Source organism: Amblyomma maculatum, chromosome 7 (assembly GCF_055883805.1).
Source record: "Amblyomma maculatum isolate TAMU_Amacu chromosome 7, ASM5588380v1, whole genome shotgun sequence".
NCBI classification, from domain to species: Eukaryota; Metazoa; Arthropoda; class Arachnida; order Ixodida; family Ixodidae; genus Amblyomma; species Amblyomma maculatum.
The window spans coordinates 60,456,509-60,470,687 of record NC_139350.1 but is presented as its reverse complement, the minus strand read 5'-3'; the positions used below and the strand labels follow the sequence as shown (position 1 = coordinate 60,470,687).

Sequence of the window (14,179 nt, the reverse complement as noted above, 5' to 3'; positions counted from 1 at the left end):
CGAATAAACTGAATAAAAGACTGCAATTTTCTGCATGCACAGTCTGTCAAGTGTCACTTCTAAAGGTTAAGAATGCTCGACACGGTGTATGTGGTGAAGATTAAATACACTTCTGCAGTGGGACAGTTATCACGCTGCATTAACAAATGAAATATTGATGTGAAAGAAGTTTCTGGTGTTGAACTGGCTAATGTATTCAATACTAATTTTACGAAACTGCCTACTCGTGCTGCTGGATTTGATACTTGCAAATATTTCACATTCAAAATGAGGCAACAATTTTTCTGCATCCAGTCACGCAAAGTAGTGCCGGTGATAAGAAATCTTAGCAATAGCGGTAGCTGTGACACTGCTCATACTCAAATGCGGCTAATCAAGCATACAGCTCATATACCCGCTCATATACTACTTGCTATCTTTACTATATGTTAAGAAACTGCCCTTTTTCCAATAAAAATGCAATTATCAAAAGTCACTGTTCTTTATAAAAGAGACGTCAAAATGCCCTTGCTAACTGCAGACCGATCTCTGTTCTGCCAGTGAAGCCTTTGAAAAAATTCTTCATCCAAGGATGTCAAATTTCATTGATAAATTTAGCTTACCAATACCAATTCATTTTGGCTTTGGCTTCTGCAAAGGCAAATCAACTGAACTTGCATTACTCCAACAAAAGGAATACCGTAAAAACCCACGTATAATATGAACCTGCATATAATACGAGGCATAATTTCGGGAAAGCAAAAACGGGAAGTTTTCATCCGCGCATGATGTGAGTGAGGAAAGACCAATAAAGGTATTTATTTACACTATATTTTGCAGTTGTCCCGCGAATCATACGCACTCCACACTTTTGTGTCCAACACAACCCCTACCAGGCGTCAAATAGTGCCATGAACCTCCATGTGCCAGTGCTCGTTCACTCATCTCCTCGTGACAACACGCATGATTGGAGAATCTCAAGCACCAAGAGGAGAAGAGCAACTTATATTCGCCCGGCTATCGCAGAAGCCACATGGTCCTCCTATTGTTCTAAAACCAGTAGGCCGCTTCCAGCTTGGACGCGAAACAACAGCACACGAGCCATTAGCCATCACACGCTGCCCTTGCGCCAGTTTGCATCTAGCACCGCACGCAGGTGCACGGCGCTCAGGAAGTGTATGCGCCCAGGAATTGTTCTCAGATTTGCGGTTTTTGCAATCGTCATCCAGCACATCTATCGTCTGCCACAAGACCCTTGCTAGAATAATCTTTCTGTATAATATCATTTTCGGTACCCCTCAACGTGTTTGGTATACCGCATTTCTTGAAAGCGCAACCGATGTGCTCAGTGGGAGTACTAGTTAAGCGGCTGTAGCGCACGGCCAGTATTGCTAGAGAGGTCCGTGAGGAGTGGGATAAACCATGCAAGGTGCGCTCGACATGAGTCCGGTCGCGTGTGCGTCATAGGCACCATGGTCACAACGATTGCAGGGTCAGCGTGGTGAAACCGAAACCATCAAAACAGTCAGCTGGCTCCACTGCTAGATAGCACCTCCTCTGGCTGGAAGCGTGATGCTGACAGCGCTGATTATTAACGAGGCCGGAACTGTGAATCTAGGCCAAAATTTGTTCGGATCCACAAATAATATGAGGCGAAAATGTGGCATGATGGGAAAAAAAACTTCGTATTATATGCAGGTTTTTACGATATGCAATAAGCAACTTGAAAACATAGCTATTGTCATTAATGTGTTTGAGAGCTTTTCAAAGGCTTTTGACATGGTAGATCATGAAATTTTGCTAAATAAATTACACTGCTATGCATCCGAGGAAAAGCTCTATCACAGTTAAGTTCCTATTTATCATTTAAATAGCAAAAGGTATTTATGAATGGTATATGGTCTGAACCGAAGCTGCTCATGTGGTGCCCTCCAAGGCAATGTGCTAGGAGCTTTGCCCTTTAATACTGACCTAAACGGTAGTCAACATTTGTTGAAGTGCGAAGTTGGTCGTCTACAGCAATGATACAAGTCTATTTTTTCCAGATGAAAATATTCTTGGACTTATTAAACAGTGTAATGCCACAATGAGAGCTCTTGACATCTAGTTCACAGTTAACCTGATGCAAATAAACGAAGAGTAAGACCAAAGCTGTCATATTTAGGCCAGAAGGACAAAGTTATCCCACCGCACAATGATATATTAAACTCACGCTCAGTAGAAATAGTGGAGCAGTTTAAATGCTTCAGGGCTATACTTCTGTCAGTATGTCATGGGACAATCATGTCAATTATGTCTTAAAAAAACAAAACAAAAACAAATCACGGGTGTAGATAGGCAGTCTAAAATGCATCCTTCCTACAACAACAAAGATGCTGGTATACAATTCAATATTCAACTCAAACTACAACTAGTTAGTGTATGGTACTGCAACATTTACAAAGCTTGAGTGTATTCATATTTATTGCAAAATAAAAAAAGATATCTCCAAAATACATACAGTGAAATCTCGTTACTATGAACACCACATTAACAAACTTTTCAAGTTAACGAATTTTTTAAGAGTCCCCGGCAGATGTGCCATGTTTTCAATGTAAAACTATTTCAGAATTACGAATTTCGAAATAGCATATATTTCAGAATAACGAACATATTTTATTTCTTGTTCTATAATTTTGGAACATCAGTATTACGAATTTGGCTAAAATTAACAGCACCGCAGCTTGCAACTCTCGCGTGAAACGAAACAGAAACCACTGTTTCTGTGTGTATGGTCCGTGGGCTGTAGCTATCATCATCAGGACATCTAGGACCAGTTCCTGGCACCACCACGAAGCTATGGTTTATTACGCAGTAGCCAGCAAGCCTAGCTGCCTGCATTTTTTTTCTTCCTGTGTTGTGTGCCGTACGCGACTCGGTCGTTCGTGCGTTCGCGCGTGCAGGACGGAATTTTTTTTTTTGTTGCCGCTGTTTATCTTATAGCGAAGTTTGTGCGAGATTGGCGATAATATTAGCCAGCGAAGTGCCAAGAAGATATGAATGCAGCTGCTTTCACTGCAAGAAATCGACGCAGGGAAAAAGCGATTCGGCCTCTACAGACAGCTAGCATTGCCCCATCGACTGCCGCGATCATTATGAAAGCCCGAGACAAGATTTTCAAAGCTCAGGGAGCATTGAAGATGGGGTCATAAAAAAACTCCAATGGTCCGTACTTTCATCGCTCGGTGCAATCACGCACGCAATGAGGTGTTCGGGAAAGCGGAAGGTGTATGTGCTGTAGTGGTGTAATGTAGTGCGCGGTCGTGTTTGCTGCACGCGGCAGAAGAAACTAATGAATTTCTTCAAATAAATCAGCTCTGGAGTTAATGCAACCTTTTCACTTGAGGTTTTGCTTGTCTACACACGTGCCTACTGCCTAGATTTGACCACTGGCTTATAATCGCAGATTTTTCATTACAACGATATTTCAAAACAACGAATGATTTTTTGCGGTCCCGCGGGATTCGTTATATCGAGATTTGACTGTATAATTAATTGTACCAACATCCAAGTGCTGCTTGCTTTAGTCGTTCCAGAGTGATAAAGCATACAATCTTCTTAGTGCCACTTAGTGCCAGAAATCGAAAATATTGTAACAAATCTTTAGTCGAACTAAGGACCAAAATATCAGTCTATCCAACAAACATGGCGAAGAACGCACGATGCTGACACCTTGACTAAATCTTGGCGAAGAATGCCATCAATAGACTCGAAATTTCAACGCTTCTGAATAGGTATATCCTCATTAATTTTGATTTGTTTTCCTGTTCATCTGGTTTAGTTTACTTATGTACACATTTGGCCGTAATGTGTATTCTATAGTGCTTCTTTGGTGTGTTTGTTTTAAAATTGCATAAGCTTTTGTGCTGCTTCCCTATTGATCATTAGGACTGTGTAGACCCGTCAAGCTGTCCAGGGGCAGCCTTTTCTGTAATTCCTTCTTCTCTATTGCTAGATGGGAAACAAACTGATTTGGTTTGATATGCAGGTTTCAATAATTCACAAAGGCAACTTACATCTTCAATATTGTCTCCATACAGGAAGTCCATAATGACTGAGTTTGCAACACTCTCGTGAGGTGAGGATTCAACCTGCAAATCAGGGCACCTACTTGAGCATTATGCTTAACAAGGTACATGAAACAATGCATGCAATATGTTAACCGATGTGCTTTTTGTGATCACTCATCACCATCTGCGCTGCTGCTGTCATCACCATCATTTATCTCAATGCCTCCGAATATGTTATATATTCCTCGCACACTTCATGCTCACTTTGCCTTCATTTACAGCCAATTGCAAGTCAGCCCAGGACAAATAAAAGACCCACTTAGTGACTATACAAAGGCAGACAACAGCCCCCAACACCATCAAGTAGAGCATTGGATATTTTTTTTTTCCTGCTGATCAACAAGAGATAATAATGTAACCATAGGCATTATCAGTTTCAAAGCAGAAAAAAAAGCAATCACATGCCACCAGTCATAGGTCGTGGGTCTGAATCCTACTGGTGGTGCGCATTTCCTTTTCTCCTTTCTATTCAGCTATATACCTGATTACATTACCATTTAACATTGATCAATACCAAAAAAAAAATCCTTAATCTTTTCTTGGTGACAGTGGCTGCTGGCTACCCTTGTATCTCACAATAAGCCGCTCCACTATCCCTACATTTGTTTGCTAATTAACACAATGCTTGCATCATTTAACAAACAAAAGACTGCACATTCTAAGCCTGCACTGTCCATCCATTTTCACAAACGGCCCCTCTTCACTGCGGCTAACTCTGCACAGCTCACATTATATCATGTCCTAAATATCTTGTGTTTCATCAACAAAAAAGTGGCTGCCATGACACAAACACAGCTGCACCTTCGCAATTCTATGGCATGGCAGAGGTCTAAAAACCTGACATTTTTACTGCTCATATTATACATTGTCCTTTGCTTCAAAAGCAGACAAGGCAGGAGAAGTAGAAAACCTATGAAAATAACTTCCACAGTTCATAAGTCTATCCCACACATCAACTAGTCAGGCAGAATGCATTTGGACTCTTCAGAAGACTCCAAAGTACACTTCCCTGCACAGAGGAAGTCCCTTTTCCATGGTGGCATGACTTATCTTTCAGGAAGATATTAGACACCGTGCTGAAAGCTTTTAAACCCAGACTAATGCCGCAAGCCCTTTCCACACGTTTGAGCTATATGCTGTGTAGTCACAAGAGTAGTTAAAGGCAGCTCTGCCATGCCACTGCTCAACAAGCATGTACAGAACCTATCAAGCTTGAAGGCTGCCACAGGTGTAAGTTCACAACACCTGATTCAGTATCCGAAGGCGCCGCCGCTGAATCACCACAGCCAATCTCTCCATGTCCAGAGTCACAGTCTCGTTGATAATGTCTGCCACTGCCTTCATCAACCTGAAACAGAGCCCAAATTGTCAACATGATAACATGACCATTCATTTCAACTTTCATTTCAACAAGGTGCATCATGCAAAAGGAATGGTGCACTTAACTGGTGCAGCTAAGCAGTATCAAAAAAGGCAAGGTGGAGCTAAGCTATTTCCCTACTGCATATCAACATAGTACACGTGTAAAGGCTGTTCTTTTTTTTTTTCATGGTTCTGACAAAGTGTGGTACAAAAAACGGCATTTTTCCATTAAAATTGGCAGACTACAATGCGGTCTTGATAACATGTCCTCTTTCTATATGACAACAGCCATTTTTGTGATGAATTAGCAGAGTCCCTGGTGAATCCTTCAAGTGCATAACACACTAAAAGTATGAATGATACAATATGTGCCTGATGATTGGCGCAATCAGCTGACTGCGTGGGTTGGCCTTTGTCTAGGCTGCCTTTCTACGGGTATCGCTGTTGAAAACCTCACAGCAATCGTTTACATGTTCATTTGAATGTGCGGTTATTTTCTGATTACAAATAAAGAGCCAAACAGGCTGGACATTTTATGATTAACTGTGACTAGACTCAAAGTACATAAGGGAGGAGCCAAAGCCACTGACACAAAGGAGACCACATTTTTTTTTGTGATGAATCTGAAGTAATGATTAATCGTGGAAGTAACTGATTAGAAAGTAGTCGACAATGGGATCTGAACCCATGACCTCCGAATTTGACATCCAGTGCTCTACCACTGGGCTATGGCCGTTCAATCTTCTACTTTCTTGGGTATTTACATTGCGTGTAACCTATCCATGACAGTGTTCACCCTCCACCATAGTGGCGAACGTGCCGTGAGTGTCGCGTAGAACATTCTACCAGTCTACTGACAATCCTTGAAGCCTATCGAGTATGCATGCTTCGTTTACTAAAATGAATACAATCAGACCTTGCAGCAAGGCCTGTAAACCTCTGTTTGCAATGGCATACATTGCATGATAACACCTGTGGCCCATCAGTAGTCATGAAATTACAATGGTATGCCCTGTGAACCATGTGTTATCCAATTTAATAACCTATTATCCAGGATGTTCTCTTGATAAAAGCTCAACTGAAGTACGCCTTAAACAGGCATTCCACGAAACAGCTCGCAGGTGCAAACGATTTCTCTTGACTGTGATGTCACCAGTGCCTTTCACTGTCCCACAACAAAGTTCCTTTCACAGAGTAGCAAACTAGAGAAGGGCACCAATGCTCGAATCATCAGTTTGCAGCATTGACTACCAGCATTACATCTCCCTTGGTGGCTGACAAATTTAGGAATAGTCTGAAATGGAGGAAGTGAAATTCCCATAATTTTCCGCGCAGTGTCAGAAAAGGCGCTCAAGGAAATCCACCCTGTGCCATCAGGGTCATCAAAAGCATCCATTGCACATTTGAAGTTGAAAGTTATCAACACAGGCATGCATTGACAGCGTTTCTTGAGAAACTACAATTTCAAGTTTAGACGAGTGCTTGTACTGCTTGCAGGGTGTCCGCATTAAGCCCCGCTCATAATGCTGAAAAGCTGTCGCGCCTATGTCTCCAAATATAAGAGGTCTTGGCCAAAAGCTCTTGCTGGATTTTTTTTTTTTTCCCCCATGCTTTTATAGGGGACTGTTTCATCTCCTTACACCACCAGTGACATGTGGAGAAGCCATCGCGATGGCTTACAGTGGCTGTGTTTTTGCTCATGTTGCATTCTCCAAACCTGGCCCGCTCGTATTCAAGCGAATAGTTGTAGTTATCAAATGGTTCCCTCCTATGCCCCTAAAGCACCACAGTGCTTCTCGTACAGTCGTGTTTCTGCGGGAGTGGGTGCCCCATAAGTTGGCTTTCTTTGATTCTTCAGCCCTATCTAAGCACTGCATGAAAGCAACTGAAGACGGTGAGCCCCGATGATTAGTTTTTCATGCCACTAGCACTCATTAACACATGTCTGGCTGATTGCAAAACGTATTATGTATACAACTATAATTTGTAGAAATTTCAAACACAGTAACCGGGAAATCATGTTATTTGGGAACGCATTAACTGGGAGAAAAATAGTGAAACTCTTTGTGAAATATTTTACTGCCCGCAATTTTGAGCGTATGAAATGAGAAACTGTATGAACCTGGAATGCATCAACAAGGTTCTACTGTATTTACACACCTGACGTAACACCTTGCTGACTGGACAGTCAAAGAGCACCTTGTGCTTAGGCTGGACAGGAAATCATTATGATTATACAGGTGAGAATACGTTTCGATTTAATTTGACATGAAACTTGTAAAAAAGAAAGGAAAGAAACCTTGGTATCTGAGGGGCACGACTCAACATCTTTGTCAGAAATGTTGCAGATTTTTATGGAGAAAAGTATGCCTGTGTATTCTGATGCTAGACACCGTGAGCATGAAAACTGCACACCAGCAAAATTGAGCAACCACAAAGCCAATTTTGGCCTGAGCCACTAGGCAATAATGAACTGTTTCCTGCCTGATTTTACACACTCAAGGTTGCTAATGCATACTGATGTACAATAGAACCTTGTTGATATTTTCGCAGTTCATACGCTCAAGCTCACAGGAAGAGGAGCAGAAAAATGTCCCATTGTGATAGAAAGGTTTTCACCCAGTCAATTTGTCTCTGATAACATGATTCCTCAGCTACCATGTTCAAAATTTCGCCTAAATGTGGACATATAATAGGTTTAGTGGTTGACTGTACACACACTATCGCAAGAGCGGGCTGAATCAGAGGCCGCACAACATAAATAGCAGAGACACCTTGGCGCTTACATGCACAGAGGCAAAACATCAAAGAACAACAACATGCTAACATATTGGAGACTGCTCCCGCAGAAACACGTCATGAATAGGAGAAACGCAGTTGTGATTTAGCAGTGCCCAAGGGCATGGGGATGCAGATTCTAAAGACTGCAACTACTGTATTTATTTGTATAATACAGTAAACCCACTTGTATAATAAACCCAGCCCCTACTTCTGCCATTGAGATTTACAGTGGAACCTCGATATGTTCCAGGTTCATACAATTCCCCATTTCATGTGCTCAAAATTGCAGGCAGTAAAACGTCTCCCAGAGAGTTAATGTGTTCCCACATAAACGATTTCTTGGTTATTTCGTTAGAAATTTCAACAAATTGTGACCATTTACTATGTTTTAAAATCAACCGGAGATATGCTAACGAGCGCTTGCGATGTGAAAAATTCAGTGGCGATCACCTGCCACAGCTGCTTTTCTGCAGGGCCTCAATGCAACAGGGTGAAGCAGAAAGCCAGCATGTGAGACATGCGTTTCCCACAAAAATATGACCTCATGAGGAGAAAAGCAATGGCTTCTTTTGCGGCAGTTTAAGGGCATAGGGAAGAACCATTTGATAACTACAACTACAGTGCCAGTTCACATCCATACAGCTACACATTAATAAGGGAGCTCAATTGCAAGTTGTTCCTTTCCTTCCATTTCTTTAAAACAATGGAGTTTTATTGCACACCTGCTGGAAACAATTTTGGCGGACTGTGGGTAGTGTTATGCCTGAATGGATTTCGCAGAACAGCGTGCACCATCATCTAAACAGTTCAACTATGAAGATTCTTCCCAAATGTTCACAACTGAAACTTTTTCTTCAACTGCGAAGCTTCTAATCTCATGGCCTTAAGGCTGGACTTGGGTGGATGGTAATGAGTAAACACTGCTTACCAAATTACATTTTTTAATTTCTTTAAGAGATGAGACTAAAAAGGAGAATAAAACAAGCACTACTCAGCTAATAACATGTAAATAATAATTTACTCCTATGAACGTGGGTCACATGGAAAGAGATTGCCGCGAACCATTAAGATCCTGATTTACTCTTTTTCGACAGCCGCCGCCATGTGGTCTTATCATTGTGAATCTAGCGCACGGATCACTTCCGTATTTATTTGTTGTCCATGCTCATTATTGCGAGACACGGCCTTATCAGTTTGTTTGTTGTGGCAGGTGGTTCGAGATCTATCTCGAAGGAATCCAGCCACGTGCTTGTATTTCTACAATGCTCCCGGTTATGCTAGTCACTGTTCACGGTTTTATCGAGAACTTCTATGCCCCTTTTAAATTGAGCAGTGACGAGTGAAACAGGCATTCTTTGTTGGATAACAGTGGAGCACGACTGCTGCTCGCCGCCGCCGAATCGCTTAGTTTTTCATTTGTGTTATCGACCTTGTCACCACCATGTGACAGTATGCTGAAAATACCAAATTTTCAGTGCAGAGTGTCACTAAAGCTTCATACTATATGCGAATTTTATATCCGAAATAAAAACTAGACCCTTCGTTTCTGGTATTGGGACGCCAGGCTTTATCAGTACGAGGCAAGATGTTTTAATTTCCACCACTATAATCTCACAGAGACATGACAAGTTTTGGTCAATTTTGAGTCCCATTAATATAAGAACAATTACACTTACGCAGTCTTTATCATCCTGAGCTTCTGTCTGGCTACATTCTCAAAACCAAAATAAAAGCAGCTTTCTTTGTTTTCAATGAAGCTTGCCTTTACCTGAAAGAAAAGGAGAGGCATGACTGCAAACTCTGAGGCACACTGCAGGCATGCGATTACATGCCTTACAGAAATGCTCTTTGAGCATTGCTTAAAAAAATTAAAAATGCTGAATAAATAAATAAATAAATAAAAAGGCTGCGCTATGCGTATGAACCAAAGTGTTTGCACATGATGTACTACAAATTTTACCTATGGCTATAAGGCCCCTATAGTTTCCTATTGTTCTAAAAAAAAAAAACATTTTTGACAGCACTATGTGCTCACTGCTATTGTCATTTTTGAATATGACTGCTGTTATGAACATCAGAATGAAGCCAAAATGCAAGTGCTGTCGACAGCCACAAGAAATGCTCTTTGAGCATTGCTTAAAAAAATTAAAAATGCTGAATAAATAAATAAATAAATAAATAAATAAAAAGGCTGCGCTATGTGTATGAACCAAAGTGTTTGCACATGATGTACTACAAATTTTACCTATGGCTATAAGGCCCCTATAGTTTCCTATTGTTCTAAAAAAAAAAACATTTTTGACAGCACTATGTGCTCACTGCTATTGTCATTTTTGAATATGACTGCTGTTATGAACATCAGAATGAAGCCAGAATGATGGGAAAATTAATCTACCTTATTTGTGTGAACATGACGCGAAGGGGGGGGGGGACGACGAAACCTCAAAGGAATTAAAACAAAATATTATTACCATTATAATAGAATCTCAAAATGCTGAGGCCAAACATAGCCGAGGCCCTTTCCCCATCAAAGAAGAATGCAGTGTACATGGCACTAATATATGAAATCAACGAATATGTCAAAGTTTCAATGCTTGCTCCACAATTGAGCAAAGCAACGGCTTCAATATATTAGTCAAACCAGTCCCATAAATCAGCAGACTATGTAACTAACATGCTTCTGATACATGAATACTTGATACTTGCTGATAGCTGCCCAATCTTGTGTCCAGTTATCCTCCTTTGTTCTCACTACCCCACGCAACTCTTTTAGTGCTTTTTCTTTATTAATGATCCCTTGTCTTCTTCCCACATACCTTCAATGCATCTGTCTGTCCCGCTCTTTACCCAAATTACTGAAATGCTTGCTTTAGCTACTTTTAAGATGGTTTTGACGATTTGCGAGGAGCAGTCTGAAGCAGTCTTAGCTGTCTCCTGCGTAATACTGCAGATTCTTTTGCCTCAGTTCACAGGCCTTAAGATTTTCTGCCACAGAAAACTAAAGGTTTTACCCACGGCTCAGGAAGCAAACAAGAATGAGTAGCACTCACCATGCAGTACCACCTAACTGGCTTCCTGCAGAGCGTACACATTTTGTTCAAAGCCAACAAAAAGATTATTTTCTGTCTAAAGTGCTTCGCCAAAGACTTAATTGGAAGTTAATGCTCATCTCTAGTGGTTCATTCTGTCCTATAAACTAGTGACGAGTTGGAATCCAACAATCACATCAACTCCACTCATCTTGCACGCATAGATATATGTCTGTGCACAACATAGATGATTAGCAAATGTGGCACTTTATTATGTATATATACCGCATTTACTCGCATAATGCTCGCACTCGCGTAATGCTCTCACCCTTCATATTGGATGTCAAATATTCCTTTTTTCCTTGCATAATCATCACACTACCAAAATTACCACTGCGAGAGTCTGCTGCTAGTAAAGTCACTGGAATTCTGAAAGTACCGCAGCTGTTTTCTCTTTGCCGCGGCGCCGCCCTTGGGCCAGCTGCAATCACGTGCTCAAGCCCCATCATGGATGGTCCGCTCGAGTAGATGACCCGCAGTCAGCGCAAGGCTTCGGCAGTACGCGGGCAACGTGTTCTACGAATAAGTTCGTCCCATATTGCTTTGTGTGGTCGCTCTGTCTCCGATGATGCCGAGGTGCTGCGCCTTCGGATGTAGCAACAAAACAAAATGAGGCAAAGCGCTATTTACATTTTCGAGGGAAAGTCTGTTAATCGAAGAGCAGTATGACTGCATCACATTTGCACGACAAATTTGTTCCAACGAGGGATACCAGGCTTTGCGAGCTAAGTATTGTGCGAGCCCATCAGCTGTTACCGGATGCACTAAATCGTTCATCCTGCGATTTACTAGTTTGACATCCCTAGCTAGTTTCCACTGCAGTTTCACTGTAGATTTTTTATCCGTGACAGCTATGTTTTCGGAGACGCTTCGCGCATTTCTTTTTCTGGAGGTCATTCATATTAGCTAATGAGTAATGAATATCGCAATTATATCTGTGCTTTGCTAATATATGTCGCTCATTTGAATTTTTCCCTTAAGTACAAGATAATTCTCGGAACGACCAAGCAGGGTGCCGAATGAGAAGGTTCCGTGCAAAATTAAATAACATTCAGTTCTTTAATGTGCGATAACATTAGGAGCCGACAGCAAGGAAAGGTCATGAAAGGAGTGGTACGATGAATGTTGGGCTTCGTGCACAGCTCGCTGAGCGACTAATGCTTTGCAAACATGCTGCCGAGCACGGGTCGCGCTCTGGTCTCTTCAGTCACTTCAAGAGCACATCATATTCTCACAGCTGCTGGAGTCTTCCGCTAGCCTGCCGTTGTCATTTGCACAGTGTGTATGCATGCCTAGACTTCCCCAACCACTCTCCTAGGCTTGGCGCTTTCTTTGCTACTAAGCGGAGCCTCTCCCGATTTATTCCACCCCTTGTAAGTAGTTGCAAAAAGGTTTCATCGAGCGACCATCTAGCTGCAAATTCAGAGCGCTGGCTTCGCGCGCTAGTGTAGTTGGAGCTGTCTAACAACATGCCACTCCAACTGACGCACGACAAAACGAAGGGAAGTACAGACGGGCATGATACAGCAAGTGCTAAGAGAATAACTTTCTGCGCATCACATTTCAGGCGTGCTCTCACGTCAAAGCGGCATATATGACTGCTGTAAACAGTTTGCCTTGTTCCGAAAACATGCGTTTGCCAGTCTTTTAAAATTATTCGCTTCGGCTATGTAAGGCACAATAGCCTGAGCTGCAAAAAATGAAGCACTACGGAACAAGCTTGCATCTTGCATGTGCGTGCATGCTCGAGGAATGAAGAATACGATCATGGCAGCGCAACAGTCATGAAACGCATAAATGCGTTCCTAAACCCTCATCCCATACAAGATTTCATTCTTAAATACTTTCATTCGTTATTTCTAACGCACAATCAATCAACTATGCGTTTGCAGAGGAGACACCACGAGCTATAGGAGCTTTCATCGCGCTGGACCATTTCTGGCAACAACAACCAAATGATGTCAGCGCGCTGCCCGCTGATTGCGGTACTTTCGGAGTTCCAGTGACTTTAGCTGCTAGTAGTAGCAAGCGCCATCTTTGAAGCGCTACTGAAACTAGCTGGTCTAATTGTGTGTGCGCGCTACCAAGCAGCAATAGCGTGTTTGGGTATATCATCATCACGAGTTATGCTCCTTCGTTGAGCCATTGTGCATATTTTGCCATTTTGAGAGGTGTCTCCGTGTCTTGCTGTCATTGTTCCTTCAATCCATCCGTGTTACTTGTTTTGTTCTACCGTCCACCGTGCCCTTGGTTCCGCATCGCAATGGTGCGGTACTGCTAAAAGCTATTGAGTATGCACTAGAACATGGCAACCACACTGCCAACAGGCACTTCGGCATCTAAGAGTTCTGCGTGCGTTACTGGAGGCAGCAGCTGCAGTATCAATACGGACTCAGATCAAGACTGATCAAGGGTAGAACTGTATGGTCTGCTGTGAGCATTATACCCCGAAACGCGGGGAGTGATGGTTAGGCTGCATGCAGCAAATAAAGTGCTTTAGGCAATGCTGTACATTTATAACAAAGGTAAGTTCTGCTTGAAAGTAATGTTTTGGTTTATATTTACAATAGCTGGCCTAAGAAACATGATTCACACCTATTTAAATTTGCTTTAGCACTCCAAAACATTTGCTCGAAAAATTTCCCCGCAAAATTATCGCACCCGCTAACTTCTCATCAATTTTCTGTAAAAAAAGTGGGAGCATTAAGTGAGTAAATATGGTAGTATATTTTAATGTTATCGCGAGCAATTATGCTTAAAAAAAAAAGAGAAACTAAGTGACTGATTGTAAGAGTCGACAAGTTTGGCAGTTGACTGCCACAATCCGACTAACAAACAGCCTCAGGCAGCACAAACTGC

General features: G+C 41.9%; 1 protein-coding gene across 1 annotated transcript in view; it reads right to left on the bottom strand.

Annotated features, from left to right (window-relative positions):
- The window catches only part of LOC146183537 (uncharacterized protein C05D11.1-like), a 111,653-nt gene that overhangs the window by 69,934 nt on the left and 27,540 nt on the right, over positions 1 to 14,179 (bottom strand). Inside the window, exons 8-10 of the mRNA XM_084609132.1 lie at positions 9,908 to 9,999; positions 5,334 to 5,436; positions 4,035 to 4,109 (exon numbers count right to left, since the gene is read on the bottom strand). Coding sequence (XP_084465258.1) covers positions 4,035 to 4,109; positions 5,334 to 5,436; positions 9,908 to 9,999 — 270 coding nt within the window. The remainder of the gene's footprint in view (positions 1 to 4,034; positions 4,110 to 5,333; positions 5,437 to 9,907; positions 10,000 to 14,179) is intronic.